At 39.2% G+C, this 22,565-nt stretch overlaps 1 protein-coding gene across 1 annotated transcript in view; it reads right to left on the bottom strand.

Moving 5' to 3' along the window:
• Positions 1-22,565, bottom strand: part of SLC8A1 (solute carrier family 8 member A1) — a 308,733-nt gene that overhangs the window by 63,919 nt on the left and 222,249 nt on the right. The window contains exon 3 of the mRNA XM_047069212.1: positions 245-348. Coding sequence (XP_046925168.1) covers positions 245-348 — 104 coding nt within the window. The remainder of the gene's footprint in view (positions 1-244; positions 349-22,565) is intronic.

The raw sequence follows: 22,565 nt of genomic DNA, 5'->3' as shown, positions 1-22,565 counted from the left end.
GAAATCTCTTACTGTATTTCTTAAGTCTGCGCTTCAATCCAGGTTAGTGGGCGTTTCCTGAAGAGAGGGGGCATTTCTTGGTGCACTTATGAATGAGGGAAGGGGATGAAATTGCTAAAGCTTCCAAGGAAATAAAGGATAGTACTTGGAGCCGAGGAAGAGGAGAGAGTTAAGTGTGAGAGTAGGAGACACGGAGAGAGAAGAGTACAATTTCTCGCTGGTATGTCTTTGTATACTCTCACACCTGTCATTCCTCTTCTTATCCATTTTGGTTCCTCAAGCACAAGGGAGAAACTGCACTCTTTCTCATATTCCTCACGGTCAAATATTCTAATGGTAATGATCTTCCTGTGGGAACACAAGACAAAGGCAAAACAAATGGTTGGCGTCACACGCTCATGCTAGGTGTTCACCAAGCTGCATGTTACTGTGATGTTATGAAGGTTGAACTGGCAACACATGGACCTCCAGAAGTATGTAAGAGGGCATCACGGCTACTCCCAGCTGGCCCCGGTGACGTTTTCTCCCAATTTACCACTTACACCATTTCTTCCTGCTTCACTTAGCTGTCAGGAAGTACCCCAACTTAGGAAGAGAGATCAGAAAGTTGGCTTCGTTTTGGCCTGGCAAACATTAGCACCATCATTCCCAGAAATGAAGGCCTGATTGACTGCACTGAACATTCGTTTCTCAGCCCTGCAGCGTGCAGAGTGGCCAGAATTGGCTGATGGAGCTACAGGTTGGGACCGCTGTGGCCCCCGGGGGTGAGATCTATGCCCTGTTACATAGGTGGAGGGATGTGTGTGTTGTGAGTCACGTCTGAAGAGTGCAGGCATCCAGGGGTGGCACAGGCCAGCAAGAAGCTGTTGGGCTCAGCCCTGGAGCAGCTCCCCCACCTTTCTTCTCACTCATCTCCACCAGGCGGGGCTCTCCAATCTCAAGGAAGAAGGTCTTGTTTTTCTCATACTCCTCATCATCAATTACCTTGACTGATATTGTTTTGCTGAAACAGAGAAGAGTAGAAATTGACGAACAAGGGAAAGAGAAGGAACATAGAGAAGAGGAAAGCAAGGTTAACGAGCTGCACTTCCAGACAAACTTCTGTACTTCCAGAGAACCTTCCGTACTGTGACTTTGTTCTTCCAGAATGGGTGTGGGGTAGGTCTGTAAGAGTATAGAGGTCACCCAATGCATAGCTCCCCTGCCCAAGGCCATGGAATGATTTTAGGCAACACGTAGCACTCAGGACTAATAGGTTTATCATCATCATCATGAGGAGGAAAAGCAGAAGAACACAGATCACAATAATAAGAAAAAAAATATTTACTTAGTAAATGCCTTAATCGTAGGATTGTCTGAGCTGTGTCCCAGAAATCAATCCTTTAGAACAAATAGGTAAATCACATCAAAATATCAATAGAGGTTATCTGTGAGTGACTGGCTTATGGGTCATTTTTTAATTTTTTTTACCTTCATTCTGCTTTACTGTATTTCCAAACATAATATTTTTATCATAAAGTTTTATTAAAGTAATAAATGTATAAGACCATCACAAAATAAAATCAAACACTTTTATGTTACCCCACCCAATGTCCTAGAATCAGACTCTTCTTCAAGTTAGTCAGATTTTCCACCTAGATCTCAAGGGGAAGGTGTTCATGTTTTATTTGTCTTTCTAAAGAAGAAAGCTGAGGCCTCCCAATAGCTGTTTTGGAAGGTGGGGGATGGGGAACCATGATGTTATAGTTATTTTCATCCCTCCAAAGTTGAATTTCAACTCTTACAAAATATACCATTTATACTATTTCCAACTTTAGCAATACACCAAGGCATTTAGTTAAGAATTCTTCCTGTAATCCATCCATTAGCACTTGTAGCCTTAGGGTCCTCTGGTTAAGAGTGACTGACAGACAGTAGGACAAATGCAAATATTATGCAAATGTCAATTTCCCATAAGCCTGATGACTGTGAAAAGAAATCTAACGTTACCTTCTAATTAATAAGGGCTTAATCACTTCCTATATTGCAACTTACTCAGAGCCCCCTAAACACTTGTTTGCCCTTGAAAAAAAATTTTTTTCCAGTAACATTGGCCAAGAACATTTCTGACTAAAGTTTTTGAAACAATGAATTTACATAGACACAGTTTTAATGTCATGGACGTTATTTAGTTTGAGTGGAGTTTTCTAGATCTTCTGGAACAAATTTTGTTTATAATCTTTTTTTTTCTTCTAGTTATTGATCAAAGCCATCAAGTTTCATTTAGACCTATGTATGACAAGGAGCTTCAGTGTTCTTTCCTAGTATTAAATAAAGGTAGAAGCTGCTTTTAATTTTCTGAAAATCCTAGTTCCTAATGCTCAATGCTTTAGTCTTACTTTCTGGGGTTAACATTGTGGAAATGAGATCAAATGATTGCGTCTGGTCCTTTGGAGCCCCATAACCGGCTCTCTGTTCCTCAGCTAAAGAATATCCCTGAATGATGCTCATATCTAATTTCTCATTACTGAGGAATTGGGGTTCATAACAGGGCCTTTTCTATCTCAGCTGTGTTCTCAAAGACTGAAATACTAAGGCCAGGTGAACATCTGTAAATGACTAAAACAATAATTATTTTTATTTTTATTTTTATTTTTATTTTTTATTTTTTAAATCATTTTTAAAGAGTAGTTAGGTATTTACAAAACTACCAACAATGTGATGAAGTCCAACTACGTGTATACAGTGAACAGTTCCTGTCTAACTTCTAGAATTGTTTTCTGGAAGTGACCCATTTACTTAGAGAGAGAGAGAGAGAGAGTGAGAGAGTGTGTAAATATATAATAAAATCAGCCTGCCCTGACTATATTAAGATATCTGATCATTCCTCAATCTCCAAAAGTTAAAAATTATTAGAGAGAGCACAAGAGATGTAAGCCATGATGATACATGAACTCTTTATTTCAGAACTGAATTTGATGTTATCAGTGAAATCAAGTTTATTTTGCAAAACCTGCCAAATGTCTATCCTCTTTGTCATTGAATTTATGCATTTGGGGTATTAATTTCCATCTTCCTGCCTTATAGTCATAAACTGCAGTTGTACAATTCCACTAAAGAAATCACCCGTAAGACCAAGTGTGGCAAAGTGCTGATGGGCATTAGAAGGGCCCTGCCACCATCTTCTGGACTTGATGGTCTAACATGCTTTATCAAGGCAACTTCATGAAGTTGAATGAATGTAGCTTAATGTAGTTCAGCTACATTAAGCTGAATGTCATGTTGCAATGCTCTTGCTTATATTACCTAAAAACATTTGACTTCTCTTTATGCATCTTGCAGTCCCAACCCATCCTATGTGTAATCCCACGTTTTTTTGATTTGCATAAATAGAGCACCATAGAGACGACTGGAGTAGCCTGGCTAACCGGGTAAGTCTGTTAAGAAAAAACTACCGGTTTTCTTCCCAAAAAGCAACATGATCACTCATTCACAAATGAATGGAAGTAACCAAATAACATTGTTTTGTATCCTTTGTGAATTTAATCCTCTATTGTTGTAGCAGCTTTATTTTCTATACTCTGGAGTATGAGAAATATAAAATCCCACACAATTTGTATAATACAATAAGCACTGAAAGTTTACCTTTAGATTATCAATATTTACTAGGTCCATAATCCTTAGAAAATGTTTCAGGATTTGATAACTGTAAGACTGGAAAATCCAAGATGAAGAAAAAGAAAACAGTACCTCTGTAGGTGCCTGGCAAAGACACCTAAAATAGATGGGATTTGCATAATGGCATATTATTTCAAAATCATTAATAATACCATCAATAGTATCCCTGACAGGAGGAACCATTAAATTATAAATTGATTTTGGTGCTCTTGCATAGTAAAACTATTAATAGGTAACTTGATTATTGAAGGACATTTCAGTCCATTTAAAGAGGCAGGATAAAGTTAATCCTTATGAATTAGCCCTTGAAATCAAGAGAGGCAAAAATCAGAAGAGATTGCTAATGTTCACCTTTCATTTCTCCCCCTAGCAAAGGTAGCAAAGGTGAAAATGACTAACATAATTTGAGAGAGAAAGAGAGAGCGAGCACGAGCAGAGGAGGGGCAGAAGGAGAGGGAGAATCTTAACCAGGCTTCATACTCAGCGCAGAGCCCAGCCCAGAGTCTGACTTGGGGCTCGATCCCAGGACCATGAGATCATGACCTGAGCTGAAATCAAGAGCTAGAAGCTTAACCGATTGAGCCACCCAGGCACCCCCTAACCAATGTAATTTTTAAGGGAACTTATCCTTAGGCTGTCCTTTGCTCACTTTTCAGAGCCTAATGCCACTTCTTCCATCACAGGGGAAGTTACATGAGATGGGGTGGATTTGGTAAGGACTCCAGTTATTCTAGTTTGATAATCAGCAGAAGCACACCTCTGTTCCTCATAATTTTGCAGTGGATATAGAATCTCAAGGACTGAAAAGATTAAAGGCCCTCCCATTTGCACCCCACCCCCACCCCCCATTGCCACACCAATCCCATATTCAAAGGGCTTTTGCTTTATAACAGGGACTCCCTCTCCCTGAGAACACAGATTCCTGTTGGCTGTCCTTTTGTTCTCTTTACCGACAGGTAGCAGTCAAGTCAAGTTTTATTTCTTTAGACTGAAAGGTTAACCAAAACAAGACTGGAAGACTCAGGTAGACATAGCCCTTCAACCAACGACAACTCTTGTACTCTGATTGCCCTGATAACGAACAAATAGAAAAGCTGATATCGTGCAATTTTCATCTACCATAATTATGAAGAAGGTAATGAGAACTTTTCACTTGATTTTTTTAAAACATCTCTCTAAGTTGTTGAGTGTACTATAAAAAAGATGTTTTCTGGAAACTATAAAGTAGTTACAGATCTTATGATAACATTAGATGATTTCTCAATATGGCCAAAATTTTTATGTAATACACCTTGGTTCCATTTCTAGGGGGGGAAAGATTTTAAGGAAGATCAATTTGTTTAGTGGAAAAATACAGGCTATTCCTTTTGATTTCTTTGTAGTGCTTTTTCTCTGATAATAAACCAACAACTATTTTGACTTCTCAGTCTCTCTGGTATCTGATGGGTCTCAAAAGACCCAAACACCTTATAACATTCGGCCAAGGAGTTTGTATATCTGGTGGTGACTCAGGCAGATGGTGGGAAAGGAAAGAAAGAGGTGGCTTTTGTAGCAGAGGTAAAAAAAAAAAAAAAAAAAAAAAAAGAAGAAAATCTCTGTAAAATATATTCTGATATCTCATCAGTAAGTCAAAGTAGCATCAGGGCCTCTTTTTCTATGTCAACCTCAATTTGCCCTTCTGTGGTTTTTCTCAAGACTGTTCTTGATGTTAAGAGAAGTGAGAAAAAGATGAGTTTGGGAGGTTAAAGAGAAGAGACTCTACTTTTAAATCCCCATGTAAAAGATTTTAGTGAGTATTTCACATATTTGGATACTGCAATGGCTATTTTAACATTTATTTAAAAAAAAACCCTAAACTCTCTTTAGGCCTACTGAGAAGTCAATGAACTTATGAGCACTTTACATTTCTTAATTCACCTGTCTTCATAACAGCCCTAGAAGTAACTTCTGCTGCTTAACATTCACAGAGGAAACAATGACTCAGAGAAGTTAAGAAACTTCCAAGGTCACAAAGTGAGACTCCTATGACTGGCTTCAAAGACCAATACCTTCAATTATATGACGCACAAAGTTCCTTATTCATTCAGCTGTGCAGTATTTTTATGACCACTTTAAAGGATCTGGATCATTATTTTAAATTAATATAGAGGTTTATTGTTTTATCTTTTTGTTAAGGATTGCCTAGATTAGCAATAGTAGAATTTCAATTCTATTTTTAAAAGGAGAGCAACACATATATTTTATGATGGCTGTTCTAAAAAGTGGAATCCCTGAGGAGATAGAGGTCCTATTAGAAGTAATCGAAAAGTGCCATGAATATGTAGGGACTCACCAATTCTGAGAACTTTGAGCCACCGATCAGTAGCCTCAGCCTCATAGGGAGAGGTGGGGGGCTTGTTAGAACTTCAGAATCTCAGGCCTACCCCCCAGGCCCACCAAATCAGATCTGTGTATTAACAAGATACCCAGATGACACTATGCATGTTAACGTTTGAGAATCACGGACCTAGAGAGGACAATGCGTTCTTTTATTAAGTCAGATGACAAATTGAGAGGCTGGTAATAGCTGGGCTTGTGTTTCGGTTCTGTCTGCATATTAGAATCACATGTGGAGCTTTGCAAACTTTAAGTGGGGGGCTCGGCTCACTCGAAAGCAGTGAAATCAAACACTCTGGTTGTGGGGCCCCAGCAAGAATACAGTTTTTAAAAGTTTTCCAGGTGATTCCAATATGCAGTAGGGACTGGCAACTGGCTAATGGGGAGCAAGACTGTATGCCTGATGTTTAAAAGAATGTATTAAATAAAGAATAGATAGAATTGTGAGAAAGTCAGAGTCAAAACTAAATGTCAGGTCTAATTAGCAATCTAGACTGAAACATGGGAGAAACATTTTGCTTTGTCCTTCACTAAAGTGGATTATATAGACTATTTAAATTGCTCTTTTCTCCTCTGAGGAAATGCTGGTCTCCTCAGGCCACCCTAATAGTATAGGTGAGAAAACACCTTGAGCATTCAGGCAGCAGGGTTTACACTCATACAGAGTTATTTCCTTCCCAACCAAGTGATAGGAACTCTGGTGATAGGCTTTTACACAATGGAAGTTCTACTGGGAGAGTAAGAAAAATAAGGATTTCAGTTGCCACAGAAGATAGTAATGCCTCACATCCCCACTCTCAGCTTCTGAGCCATGTCAGTGAAAGGCATGTTGGTGGAACTAAAACCTTTCCACATTAGGGCTAACATACTTAGACTCAAGAAAGAAGTGACCCAGGATTGATTACATCTGAAGGGAAAAGATCTGGCAACTTCTCCAACCACAGCGTGATGTCATCAGGTGAGGCAAATTTGAAATTTAATGTTAAAAGCTTTGGTATAGACTATTACTCAAAAGGACAAGCCAACTGGAAAATGGGCAAAGGATCTGAATAGACACTTCTCCAAAGAAGATCAACAAATGCACAATAAGTATGTGAAGAGATGCTCAACATCATTAGTTAGTGGGGGAAATGCCAATGAAAACAGCAATGGGATACCAATTCAAACCCCCTAAGATGGCTAGACGCAAACACACAGATAACGACAAGTGTTATAGAGAATGTAGAGGGGTTAGAACTCTCTTACACTGCTGGCAGGAATGCAAAATGCTGCAGAAAAGACCTAGCAATTCCTCCAAAATTAAAAAACAGAGTGACCGTATGACCCAGCGATTCCACTTGTAGGTCTTCACAGCAAGATTATTCATGAAAGCCCCAAGGTGGAAACAACCTAATTATCCATCAACTAATGAGCGAATAAACATAATGTGGTCTGTCTACACAATGGAGTATTACTCAACAAGAAAAAGAAACGAAATTCTGACACACACTAACTGAAGGATGGCAGAACATGTCATGTTGGTATGCTGATAATTTTGAGTAATAGGTACTCGAAAAACAGCAAATGCAGGGACAGCCTTTCTCTGAACTGCACCCCCTGCCCCCCGCCCCCCGCCATCTGCCTAAAGACAGATACTCTAAAAGGAGCTTGACTGTCACAGATTCCCTCCCTGCGAGTGTCATCAGCCATTACCACAGGAGACGAGAGTACAAGTGGATGTCACATCCTGACAAACTTTGTCACACACTGTCATACTTCCCATCTGTTCTTCTAAGGGTCTAATCATCTTTCCTAAAAATCATCTGCTTTCTTCTCAGAGGCCTACATTCCCCACCTCTTCCCCTACTAAGATGGTATGTAAGCGTGCATTTAAGCTACCTTAGGGAATAACTAATTTGTCCCTGGGTGTCTCTCATGTAGACATGAAGTATACGTGTTAGTAAGTTTTATTTCTCTTATTTATCTTTCTTTTAGTCCATGGTCTCAGCCAAGAACTCTAAAAGGTAGAGGAAAAATTATCTTTCCTCCCCTACACTTCAACAATGGTTGAACCATGGAAACATTATGCTGAATGAAAGAAGCCAGACACAGAAGTTCATGTATGGTATGATTCATTTATATGAAAAGTCCAGAACAGGCAAATCCATAGGGGCAGAAAGTAGATTAGTGGCTGCCTAGGGCTGAGGTTTGGCGGGGGGGGGACGGGGTTGTCAGTAATTGGATGGTGACTATTCATGGGAATGGGTTTTCACTTGGGGGTGATAAAAATGTTCTACAATTGATTGTAGCAATGGTTACACAATTCCAAAAACACACTAAACCTCATTGAATCACATATTTTAAATAAGTGAACGTATGACATGTGAATTGTGTCTTCATAAAGCTGTTATTATTTTTTTAAAGCAAGCTTCAGGGTAAATCCTAGTCTTTAGAAAGAACTGTGTCTTGGGTGAGAAAATGCTGTGAGGATGTTGAGGCTTTCTGGTACGGAGTTTCAAATTTTGCTGGTCCTGCTAAACAGAAAATTGGAGCGCTGCATGCCAGAGACAGGGAGGGCCATGTGCCCCAAAGCTAAGCACCATTGCTCAGTCTGTCAGCACCATGGGCCCTCAATCCATCCCTTTCCCCAGGTTTCCCCACAGAATCCTGCCCTCCAGGATCAAGGGTTATTGATGTTGTACTTTGACATGCTAAGCATTTCTGGTGGCTCTTACCTCAGGCCTAGCTTCCTTGGCTGGTTTCTTTTCCCCAAAGTACAAAGTATTATGAAATGTCAGAAGTGGCATTTCCCTCATGGCATTTATTTAAAAAGAAAAGGAAAGGACCGTAATCATAGGTCATGCTGCTGCCCCTTGCTGAGTCCACAGCTCTCTACGTATCACCTTGGGCATTATCCAGCACCGTTGTTGACATTGATTTCTCTCTGCCTACAAGGAAAGATGAGCTTGCTATGGATTGCCTTTGTATGCTTGGTTTAAATTCCTGGCCCATTTTAAGCTTTGTTTTTTCCTTCAAAAATTGATTTGATGAGTTAGTTGGGGAGTTGGAGTAATGGAGAGAAAGGGGCAGTCAGAGAAGACTCACGCATATATTCTCCACATTTTCCATAAGTGACCCAAATCCACTCCCCTACTTAACATTCCAAATAGGATAAAATACGCTGCTATTCATATTATTTCTAATAATGTTTTCCCATCATCTTTAGATTAGGAGAAACTCTGGGTATAGATCTACTTGGGAATTTGCTCAAGTTTCCATGCTAAGATGGGTCATAAAGGAGGGGCCAGGCCATGACTCAGTCTGTTGTTTCCTTTGTTGACAGGTCGAGAGCATCAGACTGGGATGTGGATTACACAAGTTCATTAGTATCTTGATTCGGCCACTTTTTCTAGCCAAGGTATTTGGACCAGTTCTGGCATCCTTCTAAACATCAATGTTACCGTCTATCAAATGGGGATAATAAAGCTCACTGCACAGTGACTGATGTTCACAGTGTCGTGATGATCAAATAGGGGGTGTCATCAGTCATCAACTGTAGATGATACAACTTCACAGGTAGTCACAAAGATGAAATAACACAATGCATGCAAAATAATTTTGCAAAGGACTCTAAAATGTTATGAACAGTTGTTATTATTAGTTGAAAAGGAGTGGCTTACTCTGTAGTTCTTACTTGCCTGTTTACCTAGTCACCTCAAAGGGGGCAGTTGGCGGGGCGCCTAGGTGGCTCAGTCAGTTAAGCGTCTGACTTCAGCTCAGGTCATGATCTCGCGGTTTGTGAGTTCTAGCCCCACGTCGGGCTCTGTGCTGACAGCTCAGAGCCTGGAGCCTGCTTTAGATTCTGTCTGCTCCTCTCTCTGCCCCTCCCCTGCTCATGCTCACTCTCTGTCTCTCAATAATGAATAAACGTTAAAATTAAAAAAAAAAAGGCAGTTGGCAGATGGTGGAGGTGGGGGTCAGGAAATATTTGATGGAGTCATGGGCCATACCCTCAAATTCACTCTCCTGTGTAGCTTGGGATCACATCCTATATAATGGCCTACCTAGTACAGAACCCTGAAATCAGAGAAGCAAGTGGCATAAAGGCTAGTAGTGTTCAGCTTCCCAGTCCCAGCTCTGCTAGGTCCCCTTTTACATCAGCTAGTTACACGGAGGGGACTGAAATCATGCTTTTCCAGAGCTCCTGCTCTGAAGAGAGGTTGACAAACAGGGATAGTACTATTCTGGCACTTAAATAGACTCTGAGGTTGAGAGTTGCTAAAGTAGCTAAATGAAGGGAGTTTCTCGGGAGGCTTGTCATCCATGCCCTGATCTCCACATTATCAAGTGGTAATTGAAATGATTGCTTCAAGCAAGGCAAGAGGCAGGGCCAGCTAAAATCCTGCTATTCTCTTGGGATACCCACAGAATTTTACAGAGCACTGGATCAGGGGTTTTCCAATGGCGGCTTACCCTATTTTATTTTTTTCTGCTCACTTTTGTAACTGAAAGGCAACCAATTTATTTTTTCCAAATGCAAAATAGGAACAAAAGTAATTCATTTTTGATCTTTCTCCTTTCAGCAAGGTCAGCTTTAGTCTCTAAAGAAAAGCCTGTGAGCTCCCTTCCTGTCCTGTGCTGGTTGACCACTTGAAAGAAACATTGCCGGGACCCTAGAATTATTGCTCTAATAAATAATATGCTAAGAATTCTAGTATCCCCCAGGGTTCTATTCCATTATAGCAGGCTAGTGTGAAAACCACATGAGTAAAGTTTTGAAGAGAAAATGGTATGAATGTGTTAAAGTGACCATAATTTTGTGATATATAAAATCTATACCTTACCATTGCCTCCTTGCTGTACAGTCGATAAACTTCAGTCTTAAGGAGGGTAAAGTCATAAAGATCCTGGGTTTGTTACCTAAATGTACATGCTGACAATTGGTCAGTATAGTGAAAAATAAAGTGGATCAAGCATTGGACATCATGTTGAAATACATGAAAAATTTTTTTGTCTAGATGTTTAAAGACCGTTTAAAATTATTGGCGTTGCGCAAGTTCCATGAGAGAGAGACTTTTAACCAAATGATGGAGGGTTCTCAGCATCTTGAAACTGCTCCCTTAACTTGTCAGGACAGCTTAAGTGTCCACAGTCTGAGGTCTTTGCTGTACTCCATACAGGGAATGGGAAAGGCCAAATTCTGTAGAAAATGTTGTTTTGACAAATCCCTCAAAGTTGAGGATAATGTTCAATACTTTGTGGCATCAAGGATAACACATAACACATAAATATCTTTGGTTCCATTTTTGAAACTTCTGTCAAGTCCTCAATTTATAATTTTTTTTTTATAAAAGGCCACTGCCCTTAATAAGAATTTGGAATTAAGTGAAATTGATGCTGGTGAATTGCAACAAAACTTTTGAGTTCCCATCCTTTTCAAAAACTCTCTTCATATTGGACATTTCAAACATTGCTGGGTTATTACTGAATCTCTCTCCAGAGATTATTTCTGCCTTTGGACTTTCTTCCTCTGTCAAGATTCTTTGTTCAATGTAGAGTTTCCCTGGAAAACAGTGGAAGGATTTCACTCCTAGAATGTTACAGAACAGCAGCTAGTGTATGCTGAAAGCATCTCTATCCAAAAGAGTCCAGCTTTAAAAATAGAACATAATGAAATAAAGCTGGGCTTTCTTACATTTTTTTAATTTACATGCTTTCTCTCTTTTTCTTCCTTCCCATCCTTTCTCCATGGCCACAAAATAATCAATGGCAAATCAGTCTCTCTGCATGCGTTTATACAAAATATTCTAAAAGACAAGATGCCAGATATTTTCTTGAACAGAGCCAATAATCAATAATGAGTGAATTGTTGCTGAGTTTTGTACTTTGCATTTCTATTGCATGTCTAATATTTTATTGCTATTTTACATTAGATTAAGCAATCAATCCTTATGTGTTCATACTACATATTCTACAAAGATGTTTGGACTTTCGTTTTGCATCTCACAATGGGGGCTTATTGATTTACAAAAAATAAAACAATAAATAATAATATTTATTGACTACTCACCCCGTGGGGTATAATGTGAGAAATGCAGGTGGGGCTCTGGTTTGTTTCTACTGGAGGTGTCATGTAAGAAGCTCTCCGGGAAGTCTGTTAAACTATTTCAATGTTCATTTATTTCCATAAATAACATAATTATTAAGGCTAATCAGGACACTGTGACCGTGACCATGGCTCTGAGTGACTCCACAATAGGGGTGCAAAAAAATGACCTTCTAAAATGCTTTCTTAGGAAAGGGAATCAGGTTGCAAACTTCTCCTTCTGTCATTTATTATCTGCACCCGTGTGAGTTACTTATTCTTTCTAAGGCTCAAGTGCCTACTCTGGAAAGTGGTTATAATGATGGTATTTATCTCATCTGATTGCTGCAAACAGTCATTGTGATAATACATACAAAATTCTTAACACAGAGCCTTAACACAGGCATTATAGGAATAGGAATATTAGCTATTCCTATTATGACCATGATCAATATTATGTCAAGTTAAGAAGTGGGACTTTTGGGAATGAACTGTCTATAACTCCTACAAGTGACTTAATCTATATGTTTGTCTTCTTGTCTATAAAAATGGAATAATTATATCTATGTCATAAGGTTGTTGAGAGGATTATATACAAAAACAGAATAGTAAGCAATCAACAAATGATGGTTGTCAAAATTATTATTATGGAAACCAAGGAGAAGACAGACTAGGAACTAAAGTATTTCAGTAAGGCTTATTTACTGACATCAAGCTTAGTAGAAATCGATAGGTTAGTAGTAGAAAACTGATAGGTTAGTAGAAATCGATAATACAACCCTTTTTCTTTTAAATCAGATTTTCAGTGCCTATCTTTGGCTTTTGCTTTCTCTGATAATCTAGAAAAAAAAAACTTGATTCGGAACAGAATTCTGTCCATCTTCATGTGAAATATCAGCTAGTCTGTATTTCATGGGTTCTTTTCCACTAAATACAATTAAAATAATATGAATTACTTTCAGTTATTCTGTGTTCTTTCTCTTAAATTGTTTTTCCTGCCCATGAAGGTAATACTTAATCGTTGTTGAGAATTTGACAAATGCAGAAATGAAGAAAAATGAAAATCACCCATAAGCTCACCACTAGAGATCACCATTTAACATTTAAAAATGTTTACTTTTAGCTTTTAAAATATACAGCTACACAATTCAGACTATATATATATATATATATATATATATATATACGTGTATATATATACATATATATATACACACGTGTATATATATACGTATATATATGCATATATGTATATAATGTGTGTGTGTGTAAATAAAAATTGGTATCATGATTTTTCACTTAATGTTCAACATTTTGAACATTTCCCATGGCATAAAATTTTTTAAAACTTTTCTTTAGAATGGCATAAGATATTCCATGAAATGTCTTTACAATAATGTAATTAACTCTTTATGAATGGATTGTGGGCCATTGTTTTTCTCTCTACTGTCCCTATCTGTCTAGACTGATCTGTATTTTATAGGGGGAAAGAAATAAAACAAGCCAAAAATATTATGAACTTTTTATGTTTTTCTATGGATGCATTACTTGGGATCAGTTCTGTTAAGGATGAATGTTTATTTCTTGTAATCTTCTTTACATGCTTGGGTCCCACTCTGGACTCCTACCACAGGTGGTAACCTTCCTCAGCTCCGTTTTCTATTGGCCCTTTTTGAAATTCTTGTCTGGATTCTGCCATGTAGAAAATTCATACATCAATTTTTAAAAGGGGAAATTCTCTTCTCAGTCATTACTAATCTTCTGGCTAGTTTTGTTGGAAAATTTTTTCAGGAATCATCTGCCAATGTTGTTTCCCTAGAAGGCCATTCTGGCTACCTCACTAAGCTCCTGTTCATTTTGTAACAAATAATTCCTCATGCTAAATCACTTGCAAATACTCATGGTTATGCCCTTCTCCTGATCACCCACTCCCGTTGTCATCAGAATGGTATTAGTCATTTTCTACTCAAATTCAGTCCTTGCCTTCACCAACACCCTACCCTCCAGTCTAGAAGCATAATCTCCCAATGCTCCACCACAGAAATCTCCCTCTTCACCTCTCATTATACAGGTGAGCAAACTGAGACTCACTGACATTGGCCAACACCTCAAAAGTAGAGGATGCCAGAGTCAGGATTAAAACTCATCTCCAGAGTTTGAGTCCGCATCTGGTATTTATCTATTCTGCTATCATCCTAGTGTTTTTCTTCTCTCGTGCTGCTGGAATCCAATTCACCACTCTTTGTAGAAAACCTTTCCTTCCCTCCTCTCTTTTTAATGAACTAAAAACTGATGCCGATAACAAAAGGAAATGACTGGTTTTGTTAACTTCCTGCCTTTTTAAATCATTGTCTGTCATCCTGATGAATGCTTTATAAATTAAAGAGCCCATCCAATGGAGACATGGACTTCCTGTAGTAAGGATGACTGTGTAGAGTGTGACCTGGTGAGTCTTTGACATGAAAACAGTCTGAAACATCCACAGAAACACTAAAGAATAAATCAAAACCAGCCCATAGTCTTATTTGTATCCCAAGTCTCCTGGGCATCATGTTTAGCAGTTGTCTATCTTTGCATTTTTCTATGCTTCCTTCCTTCTTCCCCCAGAGTCATGGAATATCCCTCTTAGCCACTAGACAAGGAACCTGAAGATCTACTTGGACTGAGATGAGAACGGTCCATAATTATGGGTAATTTTTTCCACTTAAGGAATATAATTCAATTTTTTAAAATTTATTTTTAGAGAGAAAGCACAAGCAGGGGTGGGGCAGAGGGACAGGGAGAATCCACGCTCAGTGTGGAGTCTAACGTGGGGCTCGAGCCTAGGACTGTGAGATCATGACCTGAGCCTGAAATCAAGATTTGGATGCTTAACTGACTGAGCCACCCAGGCACCCTGATTATGATTGAATTTTATGGGGACTCCATTTCCTAATTCAAAGAGAGTAATTTTGGAAGGAATTAGCTTTGCAGCAATGTAGGGAGCCATAAATGCTCTGGGTAGTGTGCCTCTATATGGTGAAATACTTCCTGAGTGTCTAATCACGACCAGGTAAACATTAAAAGTGATATAAACTATGAATCAAAAGTTATTACCAGCAAAATATCAAGAGTCTCAGTATGCCCCCCGCTTTCTGCTGCTGCTTTCCACTCTGCAAAACACAGTGATTCACTGGCTGTGGACTCTTGCTGAACTTTACAGCACAGCACTTGTTTGGATGTTTAAATCTTTTTCGGGTATTCTACTTGGTTTAAAACTTCACCAAACAGTTATTCTTTTGGAGCTCATATTCTTAACAGAAGGGACCCAAGGCACTTTATAGGTAATCATCGCAAGAGAAAATCAGCAAGAAGACAATTTAGCCTCCTGCGGATGCCAGCAGTTTAAAGCTTAAAATCAAAATTAACCAAAACCAGAATAGAGTTCATTGGCTTTGTACCGAAAATGTGTTTTGCCTTTTTCCCTTTTATGTTTTATGTTTTTAATGGGAGTTGTCCCCAGTTAGACTTTACAGAACCAGAACAGGTTTACAGAATGCAAATAAAGCCATTGTTTAACAAAAAATTGAGCCACTAGACCAAACACAGTGAGAAAGTACTTGGTGAGCCATTCTTGGATTAATTACAGGACTTCTGATGAGATGCATTTAAAGCGTGCATTGATTTTAGGAGGAAATATGTAAGTCAGCTTTTAAATTTTTTATTTTGTTATGGGTTGTATGATGTACACAGTTAGTACACAAAAAGCAAATCCTCGCTATTATTTTTGCTTTTGACCCAGACATAATCTTCTTACAGGGAAAGGTTATTATTGTTATGACTTGTTCTATTTGACAAATTCTCTAAAAGGTCTACACTTTTGTTCAGAGAATCTGGTAGGTCGAAGGGGACATATGATATCTAGATTGGCATTGGCATTGACCGATATGTAGCTTATAGCTGGAAATATATAAATGTAACAGCTCTTATAGTAGCATGACCTTGGTCAAGCTACTTTCCCTCTCCAAATTTCAGTTTCATCAAATGTAAAGTAAGAACCCCATAGACCTGACATGAAAAACTAATGAAATAACATATATGAAAGAACCTTTCATACTTAGAGTATTTTCAAATGCTGCTGCTTTATTATTACTATCTAACTCAATCTTCTCATTTTACAATTGAGCAAACTTTGGTCTCTTAAATTTTTTTTCACGTTAATTTGCTTTTGAGAGAGAGAGACAGAGCATGAGTGGGGAAAGGCGAAGAGAGAGGGAGACACAGAATCCTAAGCAGACTCCAGGGTCTGGGCTGTCAGCACAGACCCTGATGTGGGGCTCAAACTCTCGAACCATGAGATCATGCCTTGCACCAACGTTGGATGCTTAACGGACTGAGCCACTCAGGCGCCCCAAGCTTTGGTCTCTTGATTCCAACCATCTTTCCATTAAAGCTTCCTCAGCTCCTCTCTAAAATATATATGGTGTGTTAATCCTAATGTTCCAATATTCATTTTGTAAAATAAAAACTAACTCTGTAAACAGAAAGTCGGTAATATCTGACACGTATCCATGGATCTCCTTTCAGAGTTATATTTTATGTTTATATCACTAAAACTTAGAAATTATAGTAGCAGATATAATTGACTTCTAGAACATGAAGTAATACTTTATTAACTATGTATTATGATACTATCCTATTGGATTTTAACTCTTCTATTAACTTTAATCTTGTAGAATTGGATTTAACTCATATTAATTATAATAACTGGTTCATTTCATAAAATGAAGAAACAAGGGAGACATAAGAGTACATCTCATGGACTGGTTTATGTATCCTGAATAAATGCTACTAATTCAGTAGAAATAATAATTTTTTAGTATTTTGTACTAAAAAATGAGACCAGAAAAGGCTTAAAAGTTTATTTATGGATTTTCTTACCTATATTAGCTTGCTGTCTTGGTGTAACATTCATAGGGCCTAAAAACTTTTTCTATTAAATCATCTTTTAGTTTCTAGAATGATCAAAATCCTCTCCATAATTCTAGCTAAATTTCTTTCACAAGGTCAGGCTTCCTGATACAGATATGCAAAGGTTAGTGAAGCCATAAAAATACAGTTCTGGGTCTTCAGAGCCCCAATAATGTAAAATCTTCTGTCTAAGCCATCCATACTCAACAGTAACCCAGCTGCCAAGAGCCAGGATACCAATAGGTACGCCATGTGCATTTCTTATGACAGTGGACATAATGATGGCACGAGGTATTTGCTTCAGAGACATTTGTGATGATACAGCTATTCTCACTGTCACACTTTTGTACTTGAGTTTGTGTTGCTTTACCAAGGTCTTGGAGATTTTTCGGTAAAAAGCAGCCCACATATTGTTTAGATGAAAAGATAGGCTTCTTAGTGTAGGTTTGGCCATGAGAGTGAGCAAAATGAACGGTGTGTAGGTGATTCAAGCTCACGACTTGGACCTCACAACAAAAGGCCAAATGAAGTAATCAGGCACACTCTGGATTCCTATAGCATGTTATTCTGTCCAGTCATTCCACAGACTTTCACCTAGTATCCACCTATGCATCAGGCCCGCATTAGGTGTCAGGGATAGAAAGAAGAATATGAATCTACAGCTTAGAGGGGTGACAGACATGCAAACTGAAGACCACCTACCCCCTTACATGATACTTATCAAACAAGGGCTCTGTGCAGAGAAAGCTCAAAGGGTGGGGAAGTTTAAAATGGCAGGAATAACTGGGCTGGGTCTTGAAGGAAGAGCAGAGGTTTGTCAGGCAGAAATACATTTAAAGCTCAAAGACAAAAACAGGAAAACAAACTTGGTGCAAATAACAGAGAAACGAAAAGATGTGAAAAGTGTGAGGTGCTGTTGGGCTCCTGTTTTTGTGCTCAGGTATGTGCAAGAGGGGTGATGGAAGGTGAGCCGGGAAAGAGGGCTTAGGAGAAACGTTTAGGGTTAAGAGAAATTCTAAGTGATGTGGGCACAATCTCGTAACAGAAAGCCAATGGGCCACTTTGATTATGGGTTGTCATGATCAATTTTGACCTTTAGGACAATCGATGTTACTGAGTAGAGCTTGTGTTGTAGAAGAATAGAAAGACAGTGAAGGAGAGGGCAGGGAAGCAGCCACGGAGAAAATGCTCTTTCCCGGATGGGCAGAGCCTAATGTCCCTGCGAGAATAGCTGGCCAGGTACCCCGCCAGCAGCATGTTTTGAGAAACTGGCCCCCAGCCTCCAATCTAGATCTGTCAAAGCTTAAGAAATAGAAATTGCTTTAATGTTTTAATTTCTTTTCTGCAACCGCTTCTTCCTGAAAACTGGTCTGTGGGTTAGAGAAAACAAATTGAAATTCCATGAAACGGTCTCTTTGAGCTCCTGCTTTCTCTTGCAACGATCAGTTTCTTAAAGCCAGGTGAAGGTAGTAAAATACAAATTCTTCTGGAGAAAACATCAGATAGTAAAGCCGACCTGATTTTCATGAACAGAAAATCTAATTATCTGCCATCAATTCAGGTCTGAGCACATATTTCATTTTACTTTTATCAAGTGTGAGTGGTTTTGGCAAGCATTTTGACAAAATATCTAGATGTACACACTGAGTTTTTAAATGAAACTATCAAAAACTGAAGTCTCAGGCTAATGAATTACATGGAAAATTGCTATCACATTACATTATCTTATACAGTATTGGCAGGAGGACTGGTGAGAGAACTGCAACCAAAATGATGTAATAAAATGGAAATTTACAAGTTGGGGTGTAGGAAAGGTTAAAAAGAGTATCATTCTTCTCATAGAGTGAGCAGAAAAGTGATTGATTCTTAGGTTACTTAGCAAGCCGTGTGTGTGCGCGTGCGTGCGTGTGCGCGCACACACGCATACATGGCAGAGAAAGAGAAACAGAGAAAGAAAAAATAGAAGGAATAGTGTCTTGAGGTCTCTGATGAGAAATAGCCATTTGCTATAGGAGGTAAGTGAGATGTAAGAAGATTGAAGGCATGAATAGAATGACATCTGCTCCTTGCTCTTCTTTGTTTAGGCAGACAAGAGCAGTGAGCGGTTAAAGGCAAAAGAGATAACAAGAGTTCAACAGCAGCAACTGCTGTTATGTCCAAGGGCCAGCCCTGATTCATCACAATGGGATGAACCAGACTGAACGACGACGAGGCTGAACAAGATCTAGCCCACTGGACCAGAGCAGGGAGCTGGAAATGACAGAAGCTGTGCAAATCCACCCAAAGGGAGGAGGCCCATTCCAACGCAGAAGAACATGGCACCCAGAAAGAATGGAAATGGTAGATGGAAGCTAGGTAAACCACTGTGTGGGATGGGCAAGAAAGCATGGAGCTGAGTGATGTAGACTTAAGGATAAAACAAAACCGAGAGGTCAGGCAAAGCACTGCATACAGCATCACGTGGCAGAACCCTGTTCTCCTGAGAGGTATCAATCCTCCAAGGGAAATGATTGCAGTAATGATGGGCCTTCATCAGGATGAGGTAAAGTCTTAAAGTCAAGACAGGAAGACAGAAACTAGATAGGAAACCAAACCTGACTTTCAGATAGATTTCAGAAACCTAGCAGTTTATTGGGTTTTTTTGGTGTGTGTGTGTGTTTGTGTTTGTGTGTGTTTTTCTTGAGTTCCTGGAACAATTTGTAGCAATTTCACAGTGTTTGGTAAATTACAGACTGGACTATTGGAACTGGAGAGCAGGTCAGAATCTGATGATCAACAAGCTTATTGTGATGCTGAGGTCCAGAAGGCTAGGAGGGTTTCTAAAATCCCTCCTACTTCAGGTCAGGGTGGGGTGGGGCTAAGAAAGCTGGGTGGGATCAGTCTAGGGTGGTGGAGAACTACAGGAAAGGGATAAAGCCGAAAAAAATTTTGGAAAAAAAAATTACAGCCACCACAATGTCTTTCCTTGGGCTCTTTCTACCTGCTTCCTCCAAAATCTCTTCTGTATAGTCCTATCTTTCCTTGTGATTGTGTACAATTATAATATATTTAAATATGTAATATACTTAATGTATTTAAATAAATACAACTATAATATATATAAATATATATTATTTTCCAAAGAGATAGCTGACATAATAATATGGAAGGCTAAGGAATTTTGTGCGGAGGAGATAAACTCTGATCTTGACATATTTAATTTAAGCTATGATGGGAAATGTATTACGCTATGTGTGGAATATGGGCCTTCAGTGAAGATGAAGTGTCTAGATGAAGGCTGTCTATATGTTTGCCATGAATGTTGAAATGGAAATTGAAGCCATTCATGTAAGTTGATAGACTCTTTCCAAAGGAGTGACCTTGGAAAAAAAAGCCAAGGAAGATAGAACCTGATACTGTAATATCTCTGGTAACAGTGTGAAAAAGAGGACACGTGCGTGCATGCACACACACACACACACACACACACACCAAGGCACCAGTCATGGGAAGGTGAGAAATTGAAGCTCAGGGTAGGATGTCTTTTAATTTGAAGAGGGAGGCTCTCACATGTCAACGTCAGAAGCTCCACAATTGTAGACAAAAAAGAGGGGTCGTGATTTGGGCCAAGGAGAGACTTTTGGAAATAAAGCCAAAGAGCTGGTTTGTGTAGTGATTCAAAAGAAGATAGGAAAGATTTTTGAGTTAGTAATGTTATTGTTGGTTTTTCTTTTCCTTTTTTTTTTTTAAATTATTTATTTATTTGAGAGAGAGAGAAAGCACAAGCAGGAGAGGGGCAGAGGGAGAGGGGGAGAGAGAATCCCAAGCAGGCCCTGCTGCCAGCACAGAGCCCAATGCGGGGCTTGAACTCACAAACCGTGAGATCATAACCTGAGCCAAAATCAAGAGTAAGATGCTTAACCAACTGAGCCACCCCTGTGCCCTATTTTTATTGGTTTTAACACAAAAGAGAAAGTAAACAAGATGGCCTATAGTATGGGTAGTCATAGTGAATGGCGACTCTCCACATAGGAAGTGACCAGAGCATGGATTCCTAGTAAAAATAAGATTTGTGCCATGTTGAGAAATCAGATTGCAGACTTGTGTGGTCCTGAGGCTTATGGAAGGAACATAACATTAGACCAACAGGTCCTCAGATCCAGCTGACCATTAAACTTTCCTGCAGAGCTTTTAAAAACAAACACACAGATTTCTTGTCCTTACCATAGACTCAGAATCTTTGGATGTGTAGGGGAAAGGTGAGTGGGGGGCTCTCTCGAGTTAAAAATCTCCTCTAAGAATTCTAAAGCAATGATCCATTCATCGTCATGAGGAAAATATTTTACTCGCCCTGCACCTCTCCCCAGCTTAAGAGGCTCAATAGCAAATATAATTAAGAGAAGAGCCTTTATAAAAACCCATCTTTCAGGGGTGCCTGGGTGGCTCCGTCGGTTGAGCGTCCGACTTCGGCTCAGGTCATGATCTCACAGCTTGTGAGTTCAAGCCCCGCATCAGGCTCTGTGCTGACAGCTTGGAGCCTGGAGCCTGCTTCAGATTCTGTGCCTCCCCCTCTCTCTGCTCCAACCCACTTGCATTCTGTCTGTCTCTCTCAAAAATAAATACATATTAAATAAATTAAAAAAAAATCTTTCATATTGTCTCACTTTTCATATTTAAGTAGTTCCTGAAATTTATCCTTTTCCATAATTTCTTAGATTCATCAGATATGACATTAGCTATTGTTCAGGGTGAAAGCGGAAGGTGGTTCTTCACAGCCTTTGTGGATTCTGCCCACTGTAATGTAGCAGGCCATTTTTCTATCAAGTCTAATCTCAGTACATAGATTAGTAGTAAAATCCATTTGTTATCTCATTGAGTTACTAAGTCTATAAAGCATTCTGCAGAGGGGGTATTCTTTATGGTAGACCAATTTGTTCTGTAACCTGTATAATTGTCCCCTTAGAAGAGCTCATGGAAATGACCCTGGACACATCACATACATCAGTGGCTGCAAATAAAATGAAGTCTGGCATTTATCATCGTGGAATTGCACCAACTTGGTCTGGCACGACTCCACGCAGTCATTTGCCCCAGTTCCTATTTAGGGGCCAGATGAAATAATATTCAGTGTGCTTCAACAGTCATATCCTCCCTGATAAATTTAGCATTTACTGAGGGATCCACTTTCCATGCACGCGGTAACTGCACTATTGTCTCTGAGCCCAGAGATTATTGGCAGAAGTAACAGCTGGTGCCTCAGGACGGAGCTACAATTTTATGGTGTGGTGGCTAAGGCTGGAAATGGAACTAGTAAACCACAAATGCCAAAGACATCATAAAGAAAAATGTTCCTTAGGAAGCACTCGCCAATTTCTGGGCAATCAATTATTCCCTAACCTACACATTGACTTTTATGAATAAAACAGCCCAGGAAATGCATTTAATTTAGCAGACAGTTTCGATAAGGTGAGGTGCTTTCCCTCCTTAGCAAGAGACTTCTCTTCCACAACATCCTCTGGCCTGCACCCTTGCCCTCTGG

This window comes from Lynx rufus, unplaced genomic scaffold, assembly GCF_022079265.1.
Source record: "Lynx rufus isolate CCGP_SWC_20201006 ecotype Redwood Valley unplaced genomic scaffold, mLynRuf1.p SCAF_8, whole genome shotgun sequence".
In the NCBI taxonomy this organism is placed as follows: Eukaryota; Metazoa; Chordata; class Mammalia; order Carnivora; family Felidae; genus Lynx; species Lynx rufus.
This window is presented reverse-complemented; position numbering and strand designations above follow the sequence as displayed.